The sequence below is a fragment of the Hipposideros armiger genome, unplaced genomic scaffold, assembly GCF_001890085.2.
Source record: "Hipposideros armiger isolate ML-2016 unplaced genomic scaffold, ASM189008v1 scaffold_41, whole genome shotgun sequence".
NCBI lineage: Eukaryota > Metazoa > Chordata > Mammalia > Chiroptera > Hipposideridae > Hipposideros > Hipposideros armiger.
The window spans coordinates 3,434,732-3,456,388 of record NW_017731391.1 but is presented as its reverse complement, the minus strand read 5'-3'; the positions used below and the strand labels follow the sequence as shown (position 1 = coordinate 3,456,388).

General features: G+C 44.0%; 1 protein-coding gene across 11 annotated transcripts in view; it reads left to right on the top strand.

The window, feature by feature from the left end:
* The window catches only part of SASH1 (SAM and SH3 domain containing 1), a 256,467-nt gene that overhangs the window by 222,443 nt on the left and 12,367 nt on the right, over window positions 1–21,657 (top strand). For 7 of the 11 annotated variants that reach the window (XM_019638923.1, XM_019638924.1, XM_019638922.1 and 4 more), the window contains 8 exons: window positions 2,061–2,899; window positions 7,745–7,819; window positions 9,296–9,439; window positions 12,321–12,456; window positions 13,269–13,438; window positions 14,134–14,343; window positions 14,969–15,119; window positions 19,780–19,893. In XM_019638923.1, the coding sequence (XP_019494468.1) occupies window positions 2,061–2,899; window positions 7,745–7,819; window positions 9,296–9,439; window positions 12,321–12,456; window positions 13,269–13,438; window positions 14,134–14,343; window positions 14,969–15,119; window positions 19,780–19,893 (1,839 nt within the window). The remainder of the gene's footprint in view (window positions 1–2,060; window positions 2,900–7,744; window positions 7,820–9,295; window positions 9,440–12,320; window positions 12,457–13,268; window positions 13,439–14,133; window positions 14,344–14,968; window positions 15,120–19,779; window positions 19,894–21,657) is intronic. The other 4 variants (XM_019638926.1, XM_019638925.1, XM_019638931.1 and 1 more) reach the window with 2 other exon arrangements.

Sequence of the window (21,657 nt, the reverse complement as noted above, 5' to 3'; positions counted from 1 at the left end):
ATGGTAGAAGTAATGCTCTAAACTCAAGGAATCAAGTCCAGGCTGGGATTTCAGGCTGACAGAAGAGCCTACACCATGGGAGTCTTGCCCTCAGCACAGGCTGATGTGGCCACTTTGGAAATATTTGCCACACTTGCCTCCATACTCCGTACCAGATGCTGACTTCCAGAACCAGAAAGTAGAGTTCCATATGCCATGGGTATGTGTGTACCAGCTGGTTCCAAACTCAAATGTGACATGGAAGTATTGGAATCTCTGATGACAACCCTAAGTAAGAGTCCAGAAAATTTCCAAACCCCTGCTGAGTGACAGACACTTCCTTAAAATATTTTATCAACCCACCTGACTTTTCCCAAAGCCCTTAGGACTGTGAGTAGGTAGATAAGGGCCTGCGCATGCCTTCGTGGACACCTGGGTTCCGTGTAAAGCCATGATCTGTGATTGGACTGCTTTTATAGAGAAGTCTGCGGTTGGGCCACCTCAACCACCAGGCTGTGCCTCGTGACTCCATCACTTCTTTCTTCCCAGAAGTGGGGAGTAGACTGGATCTAGAAGAGGTTGCTTCCATATTTACTTCCAGCAGCATAGGAACCCTTGGTCTCCATACCTTATCCATCAGATGTCCCGAGGAAGGAGCAGGAAACTTGCATGATGCTCGCACACTGCCTCAGGGCTGGCAGATTCCTGTCAGAACCCTAGACCCTAATTTTAAACTCTCCAGAAAGATCCAGGAATAATTCTTGAGCGAATGTATTTGGGCTGTGGATTGTGGAGGACTCTGGAGAGGGCATAGCCTGCACTCTCCCTCCCATCTCCTTGACGTCAAAGTCAATCTTGGGTTGTATTCGGTAACAGTTCTTTTTTCCTTTATATTTGTGACTGTAATTCCCATTAGTTGGAAAAGGAAGAAACTTTTGGAATTTTAAAGGACTGCTACCAATCTTCTCATCTTTTCCCCTCTCTGAAGTGAGCAGTCCTTTCCCTTTATCTCTGACATTTAACCACATGCTGGCACCCTCATCCCAGCGGGTATATTCAGTGCCATTCCTCGGTTCCAGGAAACTTTGTATTTTTTCCTCTTAACAATTCAGCTGGTGGAAAGCCACTGGTGCTCAAAAGTTCCCTTATAATTAAAGGGACACAGCCAGAGAGGGTCACTACACCCACAGTTTGACCTACTTCTTTCTCACATCTGTTCACATCACACAAGCAGAAAAGAACTCAGTTTGCCTGCCAGCAAGTCCAGACCTTTCCTCTGGGCTCCAGAGGGCTTGGTGCCACACCTGGCTCCGGCAAAGGTTTCAAGAGCTAGAATCCTTGAGACACAGTGGAACACTCGATGGGACTGCCTACGTGTCCAGGCCCTTAAATGCCCTTGCTGCTCCTAGCAGGGCTTGACTTAATGGGAAAGTCTGGCTGGGATCCCCCAGTTCCCCAACGTTTTGTGTTTGAGGACCATTTGTCAGTTGGCTTTGCAAGGTACAGCCCTTCCTGGGGTTTCTAAACCCAAACCCCCCTTGGTGATTTAATTACTTAAATGGCAGAGGTACCAGCCACGTGGCATTCATCGCGCTCTGAGTGTAAAAAGCCAGCCACGCTCAACAGGGAGGGCCTTTTGGAAGGAGAGAGATGCGGAGTCCTAGCTTCTGAGGCTTCCACTTACCAACTGGGGAGGGTAATTATCTGTCATAAATGATAAGGAAGATTGCGACAATGACTTAGATTTTTCCAAATGGCATTTTAAATAGGCCTGTTAAGGTGTTTGGTCTACAAAGACATTTAAAGAAGGCGAAGAAAACACATCTGAAGGCTTCTAACGTTGAGTTTGTGTGAAACCATACGTTTGCAGTTTGGTTATTTTCTGTTTTGTATGCGTTTACTTAAGTGAGAGCCGGGTTTATGAATAGGATAAGTGATTTGGGAAGGGAGGTCCATGTGGTTTCTGCGTGGACTAGCTTATGTTCTGCAGGGTGGGGGAGGGGTGCATAAAGAAAGATGGGTGAGAGAATGCAGAGGAATGCTGATGGAGGCCCTGAGCTTGTCTGTTGATTCCTCTCCAGGCGGGGAGGAGCCTGTGTTTGAGAATTCGCCCGTCCTGGATGAAAGGGCCGCCCTTTACTCTGGAGTGCACAAGAAGCCTTTCTTCTTTGATGGCTCCCCTGAGAAACCTCCTGAAGATGATTCAGAGCCCCTCACCACTTCTCCATCATCTAGCAGCCTGGATACCTGGGGAGCTGGCCGGAAGCTGGTCAAAACCTTCAGCAAAGGAGAGGGCCGAGGCCTCATTAAGCCCCCCAAAAAGATGGGGACATTTTTCTCCTATCCAGAAGAAGAGAAAGCCCAGAAGGTCTCTCGCTCCCTCACTGAGGGGGAGATGAAGAAGGGGCTCGGGTCCCTGAGCCACGGGGTAAGTACGGATGGTGTTTGCTTCTATGACAACCACCGTCGTAAGCACCACCTTCTAGTGTCCCTGGAAGAGGTTCAGAGTGTCCGGAAGCAAATCCGCTTGAAGAAGACGGATACTAATTATTCATGTTCCAGAGCTTTCCTCTGCCAGCGTCCCTCCCGAAAAGGAGTTAACAACAGCATGACCTGTGACCTGCAGCTGCTCCGGCAGAGGCCCAAAGGGGGAGGGGGCTGCGGCGTCCCCAGCAGGAGGGTGCGCGGGCGCCCCGCGGTCAGCGAGTTCAATATCACCTACGTGGTGGAGCGGAGCCTGTACAGCCACCTGAACTTGACCCAGCTAGTGCGTCCTGCCTCAGACAGGACCCTGAGCAAGGCTGAGAAACAGGACCTGAGGAGGTGTTTGCTGGAGGAGGATGAGGAGGCAAAGAGGAAATGGGCCGCCACAGTCGACCGCTGTACTAAAAGGGTTCTCTTGAGAATCCACCAGAAGTCCGTGAGTCACCAAGAGGGTCACCAGGATGGCCTTGTCATTTCTGTGATGTGCAGTCAAGCATGATGGCCTTTTCCTCTGTGGAGCCTGGCGTCCCCCCCTCTCTCCTACTCATAACTTCATACCTTCAGGCTCCAGTCCACCATCATCTCAGATTTCTAATCCTCCTTCCATTCGGTGATGGCTTCGCCTTCTTTTCCGTGTGTCCTCTAGCCAGTGGAAGCTGTTCGATTTTTCATTTAAAACTAAACATCGAAGTTGATCCAGAGAGCTGTCAGAGAGCGGGGTGGGGTTTGGCCTCCCTCTAGGAGTGGCTGTCTTGATTTCCAGCCACCACGTCACTTGACCTCAAAGAAGCTGATTGAAAACAGAGGACATTTTGCCCCTAAAAGAGATGCTTATTCAGTTAGTTAAAACAATAGGAGCTAGCTCATGGAAAGATTGGCATCACCACAGTTACCAACTTGGTGATTTGGAAACATGGTGAAAGGTACGTTTCTTTTGTTAGTAGAGGCAAACGGAAAAAAAAAATTGAAATCTGAAGGGGAAAAAAATGAGAGCTCTTTTCTTTTACTGAAGTCTAGTTGATGTTCTTAATCTTTTTAATCAAACGGACCAATTTTTTAAAATGTCCTCCACAGCTCTCTAGATTCTTGTATATATAGCAAGGAATAAGGTACTTGCTTTCAAATACTAAAATGTTTTTCAGTTTTATTACTGAATTTTTTAGAGACTCTAAAAGTTATTTTCAGGGCATGACTTATTTTGAACTTAAGAATGTAGATATTTTGCCCCTGGAGTGCCCACCCCTTTTAGTTTGCACAGTAGCCCAGATAAAATGGTGCAGAAAGAGGGGGAGCTGTGGGCTTCCTGGCCTGCTGTCCCCTGGTGCCCTGCTTAAGCCACTTGGGACTGCTGGCTCTGCCCCCTTTTAAAGATCGGAAGGAATAGGCTCCGGCAACCTCTCTTAGGGGCTTTACCGGGCTTCCTCCACGTTCATGAATAAGATTTTCTTCCCCAGATGATGACTGTAATTTCAATTCAGTAAAGTTCTGCTTTGTGAAAATGGAGACTGATTGGCCAGTGCCATCGTTACGATGACCATCTGTCTTCTAAAAGGACCCTTGGGTCTGTCCTTAGCGCCTAGGTTTTCCAGATGTTCCCACATGTGTTGACTTTCTTGCTAAACCTAATTTCCCATCTTTTCACATTCGTATCAGTCTTGCAACACTTTCAATACTATTAGTAACAACTTTTCTTCTGGTTCTTTCCACATCTTGGCGATAATTTTGGGTGGTTTCATTTTTGTTGTAATATAATAATGCTTTTTCTTATTCAGCTCTGACCCACAAATCTTTTGTAAAATACTTGTGGCTAACCAATCTTGGTGTAAGTTACTTTTCACCTTTAGAAGTATTCTGCCCAGGGTATCTGTACCTTTTGTCATGACCTTGATAGATCAGATCCACCTCTTCTGTTAACTGATGACTCAGCTCCATGAGTTTAAATCATGTAATGCTGAGAAATTTTCCATGCTGAGTTCCTTGAGTTGTTCGTGTGCCCCTATATTTATTACCAGGGTAATGATATTACTTTACCAAGATTTTCTCTCCAGAAGTTACATTTCTAAGATTTGTGCCAATTAACATCGTGGGCCTGTGATTAATTCATCATTGACATTTATAATAGTATGGACATCTGAGCAATTTTTTCCCCCCGCTGTAAAAGTGGCACTGTGTAATCTCTGTTTCAAGCATCAGCCTGAGTCTGGATATTTTTAAGGTACTGTGAGCTTGAGGCTGGGCAATATTAATACTTGTTGAAGGATGTGTTCAATGCTAAATTAGAAATTTACACGTACCTTTTATTATAAGTATAGCTGTCCAATCAGGAAAAGAAAATTTAATTATCTAATTAACAATAGAAAGAGCCTTTTTTATTTTGAAGGGATTAAGACAATTTCTTTGCTTGGCTTCCTTAAAGTTTTTTCCATTCTCTTTGTCATATAGCCCCTTAACTTTATCCCAAAGTGCACAGTTTCCTTTAATCTTCAACCTTGATCTTTTTCTTCTTTCAAAAGAATGCCATTTTTGCTTGATGAAACCTCATGGAAATGATAATGCTTTGTATTCACTGGAAATGGTCACTTGTCTTGCTTTTTATTTGGTCATTCAATTTTTGTTTGGTGGAACAAACATGCATGACATTTTGGAATTTTGTCCATTTTTAAAATTCAACCTCCCTCACTCGCCCTTAAAAAAAAAACTCAACAAACATGTTTTCAACTGCATGACCATTGCATTGACTGGCTCTCCTCATCCACAAGCATTTATGTAAAACCTTCTTATAATTATCTACTCAGGAGATACATGAACTTAGAAAACCTCATTTAGACCTCATTTATGTAGACCACCGAAGCCAGAGATTGGTTCACTTCCTTTACCTATTCTCTCTGCAATCTCTTTTCTCTGTTGAAGGGATGGTGCTTCATGAAGTACAATACTTGATGTTACTGAAAAAGTTAGCGATTCGTTCAAGTAGTGTTCTTTGTTACATTCTTTGCTCTTTCTACATTAAGAAGAATTAGTTCCAGGTATCTTAGCATATCACGTGGAGAGGTTTTAGTTCGTTAGTAAGATAACCGTCCACTCTTGAAGCTTTTAGGAGTAAATGCATACAGCAGGCATACAAAGACGCGAATGAGCTTCTAGTTCATTACAGTCATAGTTTCCACATAAATTCTTTGTCGGTTCTTTCGTGTGCATCAGAAATAACATGCTGGGCTCCAGTGTGGCAGTCGATGCTGGAATTTAAAGCAGGGAAGCACAAAAGCCATAAAACGATGAGGCATCCGGGTGCCACACTATGTCTGTGCAGTCCAGAGTCACAGGAAAACAACTGGAATAAAATCACTACCTTTGCAAAAGTGAGAAAATCTAGTTGGCATTATAAGCTGGAAAGAGAAAGTTAATGTTAAAATGTAGCCTGGAGAGGTGGTCATAACATTGCTTGTTGCTAGGTTAGAGGATTTGGTGAGCGTGTTTGCATAAAGAAGTCTTTCTGTTTTTATAGGACAGATATAGGTCTAGTTACGTTGACCATAAGGGAAATAGGCGTGTCCATTTATATTTAATATAAATTAGAATAATGTCCACCGGAAATCATGGCCGTGATAGATTATTTAAAATGGCAACAACAGCCTTGGTGAAGGAGAACAGTTATGTGACATCCTGAATGTTGGTGATCCCTAAATGCCTCCTGTACCACTTCTGCATCCCCTGGCCCTCCCTTCTGCCACACCTGCTGTCTCTCACCTTTCCGCCCATTCCTGGGATGCTCTGGTTTTACAGTTGAAGCTCCCAGAATGTAAGGCCCAGGAGCAAGCTCTAGTCCTTCATTCGCATGTTTAGAATGTTGACCAAACCTAAACACTGGTATAACGATTGTTGGAACAAGCTACAGTCCTCAGTGTAGCTCTAATGAGAAGTAATGGAAGCAACCAGCATTCAGAGAACGTCTGCCTTGTGCCAGGAAGTGTGCTAGAAATCTTCAAATATATACTATTTTACTGTTGAAGAAACTACAGCTCAGAGAGTTTAAGTACCTGTGGTCACACCGCCAAGTAAGTGGCAGAGCCAGGATTTGGAGCCATGCCTGTGTGATTCCAAAAACCTAGGCATGTTCCTTCCTGGATGTTACTTCCCTAGTTCAGTTAACATCCATATATCTAAAGTGCATTTATTTTAAATAAGCAGCGTTTATGTTTATAGTACACATTGTGCTTTATATTCATTTCTTCCATTTAGTAGCGTTACCTAGAGCTCTCTGAGAAACAGATAATACAAACTGTTGGAACCCAAATCTTCTATTCAACTTTTATTACCAGTTGCTTAAAAAGAGAATCACTTATCACAAGAATTAATGGGCTTTCAGTTCCTCTTTTTTGGGGGGAGGGTTGTGGAAATGGCCCTTGAGTAGCTTTTGCTAGAAAAAGAAAAGGGAATTCAAACCAAGTTCTGGGAAATAGAAGAGACTAAACTATAAGCAGTTTCATAAAGTTTGAAACCCACTGAAAGCACATTAAAGTTTTCATTATAACATCTGTGCTTTTCCTATTGAAATCAAGGAGTGTGGTGAGAGACAGTCACTGAATCAACTTTTTTCTTTCTGGGCAAATGTGATGTCTTCAACTTCAGACACTCAGAGAAAAAGGGTCATAATTAAGTTGGGAAGTTAGATGGGAAAGTTGCCAGCATTTTTGGCTAGGTCAGGAAAGCAATGAGTGAGTAATCCTCTTGGCCTGATTGGACTACTGTAAACATAACCTATTTTCCCCTTTCTTAGCAATTTAAACTAAACAAAAAAGAGTCTGTTAAAAAAGGCTGCTGTCAGTGACAGAGCCGTAGGGTTTCAGACCTGGGTTTCTAAGGCCCTTCTGAGCACATGGGTCCCTTAGGACGTAGTCCCTCATGATCACTCCTGTATGCAGCCAGGACTGGGAGGGGATGTGATGTCTGTTGCTAAGAGACAGGGAATCTTAGAGCACTTAACTAAGCATGGATGGTTTTGTTGTATTTTTTTTAACCAGTTGGGTTTTGCGTGTTAAGGGGATCCTGAGCCTCTGGTGTGGGCACAGTCCCAGTGGCCTGTGGAAGGGCTCCATAAGCAGTTTCCCTTGACCATGAATCATGTATTTTTTTCCTCATCATTTCTCGTTTCCTACGTTCATCCTGTGACATATCTGTGATTCAGTGATGTCCTGCGGATGGGCAAGGTGTTGGGTTGGTGCACTGCTGGCTGACTTAAGCATAACTGGCTTATTCCTGCCCTGCCCTCTCCTTTCCACAGAGAACCTGCAGTTTTGGAGGGTTTGATTTGACAAATCGTTCTCTGCACATTGGCAGTAATAACTCTGACCCAATGGTGAGTATGCGTCCGAGGGAAAGTAAGAGGTTCATCATCAAGCCGTGTGGTTGACATAGTTTCACATTTAGTATCTTTGAGATTTTGTACTGGGTAGCCGTTTCCTAAAGGCGATCCTAAATCACATCGAGAAGAAGCCCTACTTCACCCATCTTAGATATGCATCACTCTGCCATGCGGAATGAATGATGACCACCTCGGCCTCTGTCTTTCTCCTTGTTGTAGCACCATTCCTTCAATGCCTTTGTTTCCAGCTTTCTCCAAGTCACAAACCCAGATGAGTTTGGCTTTTATGGTCTCAGTCATTTGTGCACACGTGCTTTTGGTTCAGACTAGTTTGAAGTGCACATGACTGCCATGCCCAGGTAGTGTGACACGATGGGATTTGGGCTCAAGAGTGTGTGCCAGCATTTCTAAAGACCAGTCTTATCATAGGTCAAGTACATAGCCACAGACGAAGCCTAGGTCTTTCTGATCCGGAGTGTCCTGAGATGAACCCAGTCTCCTTGGGGCCAAAGCGAACCAGACTCTTGAGGGCCGAGGTTACTGCCTCCTCAAACCTACTTCTGGGTCACGGTCTGGGGACAGGCCACCACTGTGCTGTACAAGTTCTGCTCCCTACGTGTCCTTGCTACACCCAGGGGTGTAGGTGAATTTTACACACAGTTTTGTTCTCCCTTTATATATTGTCAGGAATGTGTGAACTTAAGATTCCATGCTTATGCTGTCATGGTTGTGTATCAGCTGAAACACCCATCTATGATTTTCGAAGTGTTTGAGAATTTCCTGAAAGAATAAAACTGGATTATCTGGACATCAAATTTTATTGATTCATAAACCAATAATTTTTTGTAGTCTTTTACAAAATGAAAGTATGACTTTTTTCTGCATTCTTCAAGGGAAAGTTGTTTTCTGTTTTCGGTGAAACATAGGACAAGAGGTGACCACAGTCTAACTTGTTCAGAAAAGGAAATTTACACACTTAGTTTTTACACAAAGTGCCACAGTGATGTAAATCCAATCAGATGTTGGACTTGTAATGACTGAGATTTGCCGTTTTGTTTTTACCACCTTCCTATGTGATTTCAGTAGAATTTTTCGTCATTCCTCACTGCTTCGATTATGTGAACTGTTCGGTTCATCTGAATTACTCTTTAGTGGTGAAATGCATCCCCTTGGGTATTTAAAATTGTGGAAAAAACTATAATAGGAGAAGAATGTGCCCAGACTAAAGAAAATACAAAGTAACTCATATCCCACTTCACACAAATAAACAAAAGCCCCTTCGTGAGTAGCTTTTAATTTCTCATCAAAGGGATACATAACAGAGCACTGAGTTAACATAGGAAAAGTTTCAAGATCCTGGGGGATGCCAGTATTTTTCTGAGAGGTAGAATATGAATGGTTTGAGTAATAAAACTTGTTTTGGGGCTTCATTTTCTGTGATTCAAGGTACATATAACTTTGTTTTTGCAGGGTAAAGAAGGAGATTTTATGTACAAGGAAGTCATCAAATCACCCACGGCCTCCCGCATCTCTCTTGGAAAAAAGGTGAAATCAGTGAAGGAGACAATGAGGAAGAGAATGTCTAAAAAATACAGCAGTTCTGTCTCTGAGCAGGTATGGAACTGCCGAGGTAAAAGCCCTCTTGGTTCCTCTTGACAGCAGGAAAAGCCGAGGATGGTCCGTCTGAAATTTTAAAGACTAAAAAACGTGCATTCCTTGGCACCCCCTGGCCCCAGGACCATGCTCAGTGTATGTAGACAAACATTTGATACAGCACTGTGCTTGGTGCTGGGAACACAAAACGCAGGCCTGTCTTCTAGTACGGATGCGAGAAAAGACAAATGTGAAAAAAAATGATTATGCTTTAGTTCAATAAGCACTAACTTTTGAACACAAAGGAAGGCCTGTATTTTCTAAAAGATCCCTTACCACAAAATGGATGTCCCCAGAACCAAACCTAAAGAAGATGCGTAGGTTTTCTTAGGCAGCAGACTTTTTTAGCTGCAGGACTTCGATGATAATCCTGTTTCCGCGGGGGTGTTTTCACTAACCGGCTCTGTCTGTGCCCATTACGGTATCACAGAATTGATCCCCTCCAATTCTAGAAGTTCATCGCTAGAAAACGGGACCAGTTTGTGTCTTAATTGTATGGGAACCAGGATGTGGGCAGCTGGGCCTTGAGGTAATTTTGACGATTAGATTTTCAAAGCACTCTCCTCTCGCACCTTTATACTGTTCATTTTGTAGTCTGTCGGAGTACCTGTGTGTGCTGGTTGTCTACTTGAAATATGTAGGTAATGCCGCTTCATCTACCAAATAGAAACAGGGAAAGCAGACATTTCTGTGCAGCTGCTGCCCTCTGGTGGGCATGGTCAGCTACTCCAAGCATCCTCTTGGTTGAGTCCCTCGCAACACCAACTAGCCAGCTCTGCCAGCCACACTGATTCAGACAAAGCCTGCACAGCATCTTCAGTGTATTACAGGGTTTCACAGTGGGTGGGGGTGATTTTGCTCCCCCACCAACCCCAGGGCATTTGGACAGTTACAACTTGGGTGGGGTGGGTGCTTCTGACATCTAGTGGATAGAGGCCAGGGAGGCAACTTACAATACACAGGACAGCCCTCCATAACAAGGAATTACTCATCCAAACCGCTGATAGTGCTCAGGTTGAAAAACTCTGGCTCATTAGACCTACAGGGGGAATTGGGGCTGCCTCCAGCGCGTTTTCTTCACGATTGTTTTCCGTATTCTTTGCATTTCTCATCCGTATGGGTATGGGAGCAATGGTGATTCTATATTTCTGACCAGAAACAAAGCAAACTGTGTGCTCTCCCATGAAGCAGATGTCATGCCTGGGAAAGCAGTATCTCTAATTGAAAGCACTTTATTTAGTTGGCTTTTCCTCAAAATTGAAACATCTACTAAAAGGTCATGTAAATTTACACCCCAATGGGGATTTTTGCTTTACAGATCATGAGCATAGAATTTTAATGTCATTTTGAGCATTTTTTGATAATTTTACTGCTATATACCAGTCTTGTGTTCCTAGTTCTCTGGGTTATTTTTGGGGGTTTTTTTGTTTGTTTTTTTACAATTATTTCATATAAGGAAAAAAAAAGAATGAATTGTAATGGTTTTTGGGGAGAGAAAAATAATGTTTCAAGTTTTTTTAAAGAAACGTTTTAGTAAATATACCAACCATTCTGGTCAGAATTTTTGTGTGCTCTGTTCCAGCTGTATTCCCAGCACCTGGAATAGTATCTGTTCTTGTAGGTCATCAGTAAAAATGGGATGAATAAATCAAAAAAATTTTAAAGCATTTAAAAACATACAATATCAGGTGTATATTTAACATTGCTTTTTTAAAATGTGTGTTTTTCCAGAAGCATTAAGAAAAGAATTTAATTGGGAAGATGTCTTATTTAATGATTTAGAAAAGAGGAAGGAGAATGGATTCAGGAATTCATACTTTGCAGCTTAAGTAACTTTGCAACAACGGCACCTCTGTTTATAGTTGTTGATCTTGAGGTTGTCTGCTCACTTTCTTCAAATGTAAAGCACAGCGTGTGCTGGATCAGAAGCCGCCATGGCTATTGTCCTCAGATGTTTGCAGGACCCACAGAATCCCGTTAAAGCCCTTCTGATGATTCGGCACTTGCAAATAACAGGTTTCTTGTAGAGGGTTTGGTGCTCACATGGCTGTGTAATACGCCAGAGAGGTCTCTGTTTTGGCAAGTAAGCAATTCTCACTGCAAACTTTTTGAAGAATGACAATGTTGGACCACTAATCAAATGAGTATGCTGTACTTATCTGTGCAAACAAGGGGCTGCCATGCTGATGACATATAGTCACCCCAAAAGGGAGAAGTACTGCTGAGTCACTAATGTCAGCATTCTGATACGAAAGGGATGTCACAGCATTTTACTGACAACACAGAAAAGAAGTGAAGGAAACATAGAAATTTCATCCTAGCCTGAAAAAGGATATTTTTGCTATATATCTGGATCCTAAGTTGGTATTGAGTTAGCCAGTTTCGGTTATTTGTGTAAATAGAAATATAAGTATCTGAGCTGTGTGTGTGTGTTTCCCTTCAAATAGGTTACATATTTTTCTGACAGTGCTTCCAGATACTACATTACTAGAGGATTCTGCATTTGAAGTCCACCTTCATCTCTGAATTGTTGAGTGTGCTAAGACTCTCTAAGCCTTTAACAAAATATTTTATCTAAGAGGTAGATAGATTTTTCTCAGGGATTTCAAGAACTCCTATGTGAGCATGAAAAATAAATTTTTAAATGCTTAATAGTTACATGGGCCGCAATTTTAAGACAAAGTTAGGATATAGATTGACAAGGAAGAGGATGTTGGCTATGGAATCAAATATGGGTATAAAGATGGATTTGCTTGATTTAGTGGAGGGCTCAACTGCTTCGAATTACAAAATGACACTCGTGCACTCTGATGAAACTCAATTTTGTTGAAACCCCTTGCAGGACTCGGGCCTTGATGGAATGCCTGGCTCCCCTCCATCGTCCCAGCCTGACAGCGAACACATGGACAAGCCCAAACTTAAAGCCGGAGGTTCTGTAGAGAGTCTGCGGAGTTCTCTGAGTGGACAGAGCTCGATGAGTACGTCTGTCTGGTTTGCAATTGTAGATGATTTCCTTGGGAGTCACAATCGGACTTTTACTGAGCATCAGGTTCAGGCAATTGAAAGATAAATAAGACCAAGGTCCTACCCTTTGGATGCTATCAGAGAGACAGACCTAGAGTCATATTTGTTCAGTAGTAGATGTGCAGCAGTGACACACAAGAGGAGGTGATGAGTTTTGATCAGAGAAGATACGGAAAGGCTCTCAGGTGAAGGATCTGGAAAATGGAGGGGAATTAAGGCAAGCCTTCAAGATCAGAAAGATGACCAATAAGAGGTGGGGGAAGGGAGGAGGATTATAAATTTAAGTGATTAACAAATGCTGGTCAACCAGTCCAACCAATGGTGGCGTCCACAGAGAATGGCATGGGGGAAGAGGCCATGTTTAAACCCACCCCTTTAAAAGCATTTGGCCTTGGGCGAGTTACTTGACCTCTCGAGATTGTTTCCTCGTCTGTAAAATGGGGCGAAGATGGTATGCCTGACCAAGCAATCACGAATGTTGAGGGCTTGTGATGTCCTCCATTAGGGAGTTGCAGTGTCACCTGCCTCCCAGATCATAGCGATAACTTGCTGAGGACCCCCTACCCCATCCAGTTAGGGGCTTGATTAGGGGTAACGATCAGAAAATTCAGAGCCTCCCCTGGACTCATAACTGGGACCCGCTGTGGTCCTCACGTGGCTCTGATGACTTCACTCCACTGCCCTAACCTGCAGTTCTTTCAGTGGCTCAGCTTTGCTATGCGGGAAATCTGTGTTTACCCCTGTTCTTCCTATTTTTCCTGTACAGGTGGTCAGACCGTAAGTACCACCGATTCCTCGACCAGCAACAGGGAGAGCGTCAAGTCGGAAGATGGTGACGACGAGGAGCCCCCCTACCGGGGCCCGTTCTGTGGGCGAGCCAGGGTGCACACCGACTTCACGCCCAGCCCCTATGACACAGACTCGCTCAAGCTCAAGGTGTGTCTGCCTGACCTCAGACCTGGGCTCTTCGTTTCTTTAAGAGGCGTTCTGGTCTTGCTGTTGAATGTTGGGCGAGTGAAAAGCAAAAGCGAGCCAGCCAGCATGAGGGACAGAGGCGGGCCTTGTGTTAATCCTCGGTGCTCAACCTCCTGGCTCTGACCTCTGACCTCTGACCTCAGCGTCCCTCTAGAATTGTTGTTAGGCCCTCCATCCTCCAGTTTCTGCCTTTTCTCCAACTGAAGGAACCTTACAGCCTTCTCTGTGTGATCGCTGATATTCCTACAGGACAGATGGAGTTCCACAAAATGTATGAAGCAGTTACAGAATAGGGATCATCACTGGCATTTGAGTGGCGGGGAGTTCTTTCTCTGAGATGGAGGAGCTCTGGGTGAAGGCATTCAGAGAGCCAGGTGCCCCACCCCCACCCCCAGTCACGAACCCTGGGAAATGCTTCATCCAGAGGGGCAGGAGGGCGGAGGCTGTGAGACCACCAGCCTTCGTGGAATCCAGCAGAGTCAGGCGTACTCAGTCTGGTCCCCCCGCCAAGCTCCCATTCATACAGGGTGACTGGTGGACCCCTGATTCTGGCTTTCCTAGTGTTTTCACATCAGCACGATGAACACATCTGATCGATTTGTGAGTCACGCATAGAAATGTACCTAATGGAAAGATCTTTGTTCCCTGGGCTACAGAAAGGAGACATCATCGATATAATCAGCAAACCACCCATGGGCACCTGGATGGGCCTATTGAACAACAAGGTGGGCACATTCAAATTCATCTACGTGGATGTGCTCAACGAGGAGGAGGAGAAGCCCAAGCGCCCCACCAGGAGGAGGAGGAAAGGAAGACCGCCCCAGCCCAAATCCGTGGAGGACCTCCTGGATCGGATTAACCTGAAAGTCAGTTCCGTCCTGTTCTGGCCGCACACTGCCGTCTCCTCCTACACTGAGCCAGCGAGGTCACTGTGAGGGAAGGGTAGGGGGGGCGATCCTAGCAGGTGTGGCCCGTTGCTCTGATGAATAGCCATTGTTATCAGCGTTCTCAGGCTGCCTTTGACCTCTGCTCTGGGTGATAGCATGAGCCCCAGGTCTGCTCTGGGTGATAGCATGAGCTCCAGTGGTAGGTTCTGTCTCCTCTTTGCAAAACCATCTCGTTTCTGGGGAAATCGCAGGCCTTTCTGAGTTGGATTTCAATAGTTCTGTAAATGAAAGAACAGTCTCATCCACTGTGTGTTGTGTGGCTCTCGACATCCAACTCGTAGCAAGGGCGCAATTAAAATGCAAGCCGGTGGAACCCACTCAGCCTGCAGTGTGCATCTTCTTAACATGATTAATGAAATGCCCCGCCTGCCTACTAAGCCGTAGGACTGGGAGGCACAAAATAGCTTACAAATGATAGTCACTAATCTTTCAATTAGCATAAAAATGACTGTGGAAAAAGAGTTGAGGGGGTTGAGGCTGGCTGTCGGTCACGTATCACGTGGCTGGGTCTGCTGACTCACTTCTGTGCCTTTCCCCCTCACAGGAACACATGCCCACTTTCCTGTTCAATGGATACGAAGATCTGGACACCTTTAAGCTCCTGGAGGAGGAAGACCTGGATGAGTTAAATATCAGGGACCCAGAACACAGAGCTGTTCTCTTGACAGCGGTGGAGCTATTACAGGAATATGACAGTAAGTCCCTCCCAGTACAGAAGTGTTTCCCGTTAAAGCACCATGTTCTTAGGTTACCTGCAGCCCTCCCATAAGACGCCAGCCTAGGCTTAGACCCCTAGATTCACTCGTTTGTTCCTACGCTTTCCAAAGCCACGGTCAAGTTTGTCTTACGTCAAACAGCACATAGAGCTAAATTCCCCGTGCAGACCTTCCTGGTAACATGGGAGCAAAAGAGAACCTTGCTGCTGATAGCTTTCCTGGCATGTTTCCGGGTGAGCATTGAGGAACATGCTGCTCTAGGTGACTGAGAATTGAATTACAGTTTTCTTAAGAAACACAGTAGATGTCACGTTAGGTACTGTTGGGATGTGCCTCCAGCAGGTCATTGGGACACCTGGGCACAAAAGTGACTGATAAAACGGGGGGTATCTTGCCCAGCAAAGGGTTAATTACTTCTCACAGCACACAAGCGGTTGTTTTCTTACTGAAGAGGTTGGTTAATGAAGAAATGAAATCCATCAGCTGCCCTTAAAGAAGCAGCAAATGCCTGAAGTGCATATGCAAGAGCAGAGAATTCCATATTACGAAGTCTCAGCCAAAATGATAGCTCATTTTTGCAGCCCGTGAACAGAATTCAGTGGGCTCCCAGCTTTTATGTAGTCTCTTTGAATCCACTGCACCCTTTGCTCCATTAACCTAGTCTTATCTTGCTCTTTGTTCTTTAATCTGACATCAAACATTTCCCTGAAATGATTCATCACGGAGGAAGCATCCTTGCCAGTTACTGAATTCAAATGTGTTTTCTTTCAAGGGCTCTGCTTCAGAGGTGTCAGTAGCTAATAGCCTTTCTATTGTTAAAAGGCACACCAAAACCATGGTTAATGGTGGGGAAAAAATTACATGTTACTGACTGTATCACGCATGGAAGCAAGTGTCTCAGTATAGTTACATTCACTTCCGCTTAGTAGGTCCTCCCTCTAAATTACCTGATAACAGAGCAGTCCGCGCACCATCAAATAGATGTCTGAACCCTAGGTAAACACACTGCCTTCAGGGGTGGATTAGGCAGGAATTGTGTTTTGTAGTTAATATCACTTTATAGCCAGTTCTTTTCAGTATTGGTGGTTTCTCTTGGGGATCTGTGGCCAGGTTGTGTGTGAAGAACCTAGTCCAGTGCCTGGTATGGCCAACCAGCTGTATTATTGGGTTGTCCAAAAACTCATGACGCATTTTTGCAACAAAAAAAACAGAAAAAATACATCATGACTTCTCCGACAACCCAATAATATCAATTAACGTCACATCATCTCGTGTCCTGGACCACATCTACTCTATAAAATAGCTCATTTGCTTTTCCTCAGCCACGGAGAATGGCTGGTTTGTAAACCCAAACCATTACATTTCCTCTACCATTCAGAACATAGTAGGAGCAAAGCTAAGAACTGAGTACAAAGCAGGATCTGTGCTTAGTCGGTGGCGTCACCTTGGCTCAGCCTAATTGTCCTTCCTGGACTCACATCCTGAGATATGCCCCCGGAGCTGTTGCATAGGAGGGAATATTTGCCCATCGTGATGCTCACTCCAAAGCCTAAGGAGGCTCTTTGCTTCTTCATAAATCCCGTCTCGAGTGTATGCTGGGCCACTGTTTACAACATTCCTAATGCATAAAGGAGCACTTCCTTTTGTTGGTTCCAAAACAGACGCTTCATGGGCTCAGGGATGCTGATTAGTGCCATGGGTCTCGGTCCAGACTTATCCTAGGATGATAAGGCTTTACATCCAGTGCAGTTAAACTCCGTGTTTAAGAAGTAGTCTCTCTCTCTACGTAACCGGTAACCTAGGGGAACACCATAGATACCTGTCAATCTAAATTTCTATGCACTACATGAGTCAGAGATCTACTGAGATCTCAGAGATCTTGCAAGTTTTCTAGCTTAGCCTCCCCTGAGAGCAAGAAGCACATCTCCAGCACTGGTTGGCAGCAGACCCGCCAACCTCTCTCATTGCCTGGGCAAATGCCAGCCTCTACACAGTGTTCCATTTGGAAAAAACTCTTAATTGTCTGATGATAGTTCAAACCCACTGTCCCAGGTCTGCGCAAGGAAAGCTCTCTTTTAAGAAAATAATTTTTGTAAGAATTTTAGTCAGTTATTTCAGATATGCCCAAAAAGCACAGAGAAAAATAAAACAAATCCACATATCCACTTCCCAAATCCAACTAAAGTGAACATTTTGCCATATTTGCCTCAATCCTTATTTTTTAAGGAAATAGATGTGACAAGCCCATTGAAAGGCCTGCTATCCAATAATTCAAATCCCTTCCCATCTTTCTTCACAAGGTAATTGCTCTCCAGAAAACGGCGTGTGTGTGTCGTCATGCACAAGAACCTTTTGATGTTTGGATAGTTCACCAATGTCTTAGTATTCTTCCTCTCTCTCTCTCTCTCTCTCTCTCTCTCTCTCTCTCTCTCTCTCTCTCAATGGGAGTGGGAGAGAGCTTTAGCCCAAGCAAAATCCCTTCAGGGCCAAGGTCAGGCCACGCCACAGTGGGGTTTCTGCCCCACAGCCCATTCCTCTGCTCTTGTTTAACTGAGAATTTCATGGCTCTAGCTCACCTTCGTTCTTGTCCTTTGTACCCAGACACTAATGCTGGTAAGTGCAGGCAGAGGATTTGGCCGCTGATGTGCCGCACCACTAAGAGGTGCCTCCCTCTTCATTCTCCCCGATGAAGGAGCACGAGTTACTTGGGAAACACTGGCCTTTAGTTGTAGGGAATTTTGCTAACCTTGATAGTTGGGTTTCTGCTAAGTAGCTGCTGATTGAATCTTTTAGGAAGAACGTGATGGCAGCCCCTTGACCTATGCCTCATGATTTTATAAACTGAACTGTTTTTTAGGCAATGTAAGGTACCTCTTTCCTCTCCATAACAACTTAAGGTACCGGGCTGGGTCTGGTGAGGCTGGCATCCCCAATGATGCAGACACAGCCTGCATTTTCATGCAGTGGCAGGGGACACGTTTTCTATTTTATTCCCATCGGTCAGCACTTTGGAGTCTGTTTTAGCCAAAGCAGCACACTGAACTGTTTTGCCAAGGATTAAACTACGTCGATTCTTCTTCCTGGGTTGTAACTGATAGCTCAAAGCCCTCATTTCATAAGTATCACTTTCCTAAATAACATGGTAGGCTAGGACAAAGGCCACTCCAAAGCCACAGACTCTTCCACAAAATGAGGACATCACTCTAGAATGTTCCACGTTTTTCGTGTGGGGGACGGGGTGGGATTTGCTCTTATGCTTCCAATTAGTTCCGTTTTCATTAATCATTTTAAAAATAACACTTCTTAATGTGGGACTCTCGTTTATGGGCTTTCTCTGCCATGATTTCTGCCATGACTGGCATTATAAAATGCTTTCCATGTGAGAAGTACGAACGGGAAGTGGTGAGTGGACGGTAGGAACAGCTGGCACATATGTGGAGAGGCAGCCCTCGGCCTTCCCGCAATTTTTTTTTTTTTAATGACCTGAGAAAAGGCATCAGATTTCTGGTTTACTGATTTCTTTTTTCTTTGTATATGTGGTAAGGGGGAGGTCAAGTGAAGAAAAAAGGAAAATAAAGCCATTCATCATGCAACTAGTTATTTTATGTAGAAAATGTTTTCTTGGTTTCTGTTTTATGTGACCAAGCACTTACTCTGCATAATAATACAAAGATGTTCTTCGTGTTTTCCTTGATCCCTTGTCAGACCACACGTACCCTTTTTTTGCAGCATGCCGAGTAAATAGCACTGCTGGGTGATGAAGGCCCATGTGACTTCCCACGTGACTTACTCTGGGTAGACTTTCACTCAGCAGACACAATTTGCTGCTTCTCTTAGAAGGGTTCCTTAGAATGAGGACATTTAACTTTCAGTTCTCCACTCTAAGAGTATTTATTGCTTGGTGTCCAGTTAGAGGGCCCCCTGAGCTTTTCCTGCCTTACCCTTTGTGAACATGGCATAGAAATGTTGACCCAAGACAAGGAGAAGGCAGAAAGGAAAGAAAGCCCTCAAACACACTCCAAACAACAAAAACAGAATTTATTCCTGGCCTGTCACCCATTTTTCACTGAGATTATAGAAGGGCCAGCGCATGTCATCAAAGCCAAAGAATGCTTGCAAATTGTCATAAAATTCAATATTTCTTTTGACACTTAGCTTTTATGTTAGCTGCCATATTTGGAAAGCTGATAACAAATAACTTGAAATTCAAATCCTATAGCTCTCTAAAAAGCATATGCCCTAACACCTCCTTCTGAAAGGGACATATTCACTCTTTGCTTCTCCTCCATGGGACCATCCTCAGAAAAGATGATGACCGCTCCTCCCCTACTGTGATATAGTGTTTCCTGATGGGCCCGAGACCAGAGTCACCCTCTGGGTAACTTACAAAGCACTGATATCCTCCAACTGTGTACTCTCCAAATTTGTCTTCGTGTGATACTTTATTTGGAAAGAAAAATGTTCTGATCTCACTTGTTCATTTTCATCTCATTTACCTTAAAACAATTCGTTCTCTTCCAAAAGTCCAGGGCTTCAAAATGTATGGTGATAACTGAGGATAAAATTGGGATTTCGTTGACTTGGAAACCTCTGCTTTTCATTCCCCTTGTGATTCCGTGCTGTGTGTTCACCTTCCCAGGTAACAGTGACCAGTCAGGGTCCCAGGAGAAGCTGCTTGCCGACAGCCAGGGCCTGAGTGGCTGCTCTCCACGAGACTCCGGATGCTACGAAAGCAGTGAGAATCTCGAAAACGGTAATGTCAGCCCAGATCATCATGAACGCACCTTACCATGCAAGCCACTTGCATCATTTCTTGACATATGTGCTTTTGGCTCATGACTGTCTTTCTTCCTCAGCCTGAGCTATTGCTTTTGGGATTATTGGCGACAAGGAGAGGAGTTTTTCTAGGATTACTGGTGCTTAATTTCAGATCCTTAGGAAGAATGAACATCCCCTCAAGAACCTAAGCAACGGATGTATATTTGAGAAATGAGTATGGTGGTCTTCTCTTCAGCTATTCTTCCATCCTCCTTAGTAAATAAATGGAAAGTCCGAGACTAAACTTGTGTGTCAGAGAAAGGGACCCTCAACTTCCATTGTCCTGAAACTCGTGGAGTCTTAGCACCAAATGTAGATCATAAAAAAGTCATGGGGTTTCGAGTGAGGAGGCCTGGGGTTTGAACCCTGAACATTTGTGAGCTGAAGACTTTGGTCAAATTATTTCATGTCTCTGAGCCCTCTTGCCGCTGAAATAGTAAGAGGAGTTTCTCTTTTCTAGATTGTTTTAAGAATTAAAGTAATAATATATTAATAATACCCAGCACTTATTAAACACTGACTCAATTGGGCAGTGGACTAGGTTTTTATATATGCCTAAAATTACTATTAATTACTAATTATCACTCAAACCCTGCAGTACATATTTTATAAAGAAAGACTTTAAAGCTCAGAAGGGTTAGTCACTGAAGTCCTTATTCTTTTCTTTTAGATCATGTTTCTCATCTGGGACCACTCTGGGTCATAATAGGCTCTCAGTCAACGGTAGACAATATTTTAGACCTTATTTTCCAATGCCATGAGCGTTTTCAAGTCCATACTTCTAATTACTTGGTGTCATCATACATCAGCCATTGGTATCTGGGCTTCGTTGAAACTTGAAGCCAGAAGCAATGTAGTTTGTTTGTGAGGTTTGTTTTTTATTTCGTTGTTTTTGTTTTTTGTTTTTTTTTAGCCGAGCCATCCTGCTACCTGGTGGCAGCTCAGCTTGGGCCAGAGAATCAAACCGGCGGCCCTGCTGCTCAGAGCTTGCACTCTTAAGCAAGCTCTTAATCAACTGAGCTACTCGGGCGGCCCAGAAACAATGTAGTTTGTATTCATTATAATAATACCTTTAAAAATGGTGAATTCATTAAAATAGATGGACCTATATTTAAACAAGGAAAAAGGCAACACATACCATAGGAGAACGCTTTGCGTGTTTGTTTGCTTATTTATTCTGAGGAGCAGGAATACCCCAGTTTTTGGGACTGTCATTCATGGGTCTCTCATTGCATATGAGGATTTTTGAGGAGCCCTTCTGAGAACATGAGGAGTCCTTTGGCGCCACCATCACCCCTCACCTCAGTTTTCCTTCTTATATAGATAGCAAGCCTGAGCAGGGGCAGCCCTCAGCATTCCGTTCGGACACAGCAGGGGAGCAGGCAAGTTAGCTTGGCCATCACAGTTGCAGAATTACCCCTTCAGTGAAAGATTCTGGCACTGGTATATCAGAATCTGAAAGTATCTAACTGATGTTAAGATAAAGTGAAAAGACTGACTTTATCCAAGGAGGCATTGCCTCATTTTTGTGGAAGCTAGATCTCTGAATAAATAAAAGGTATATGATTAATGTTTATATTACATTTTGTTCTTTAAAAATCTCAAAACTTCAGACCAGCTAGACCAGGGGTTGGCAAACTGCAGCTCACGAGCCGCATGCGGCTCTTTGGGTACGTTCCGTCTCAAAAGTTTGCCGACC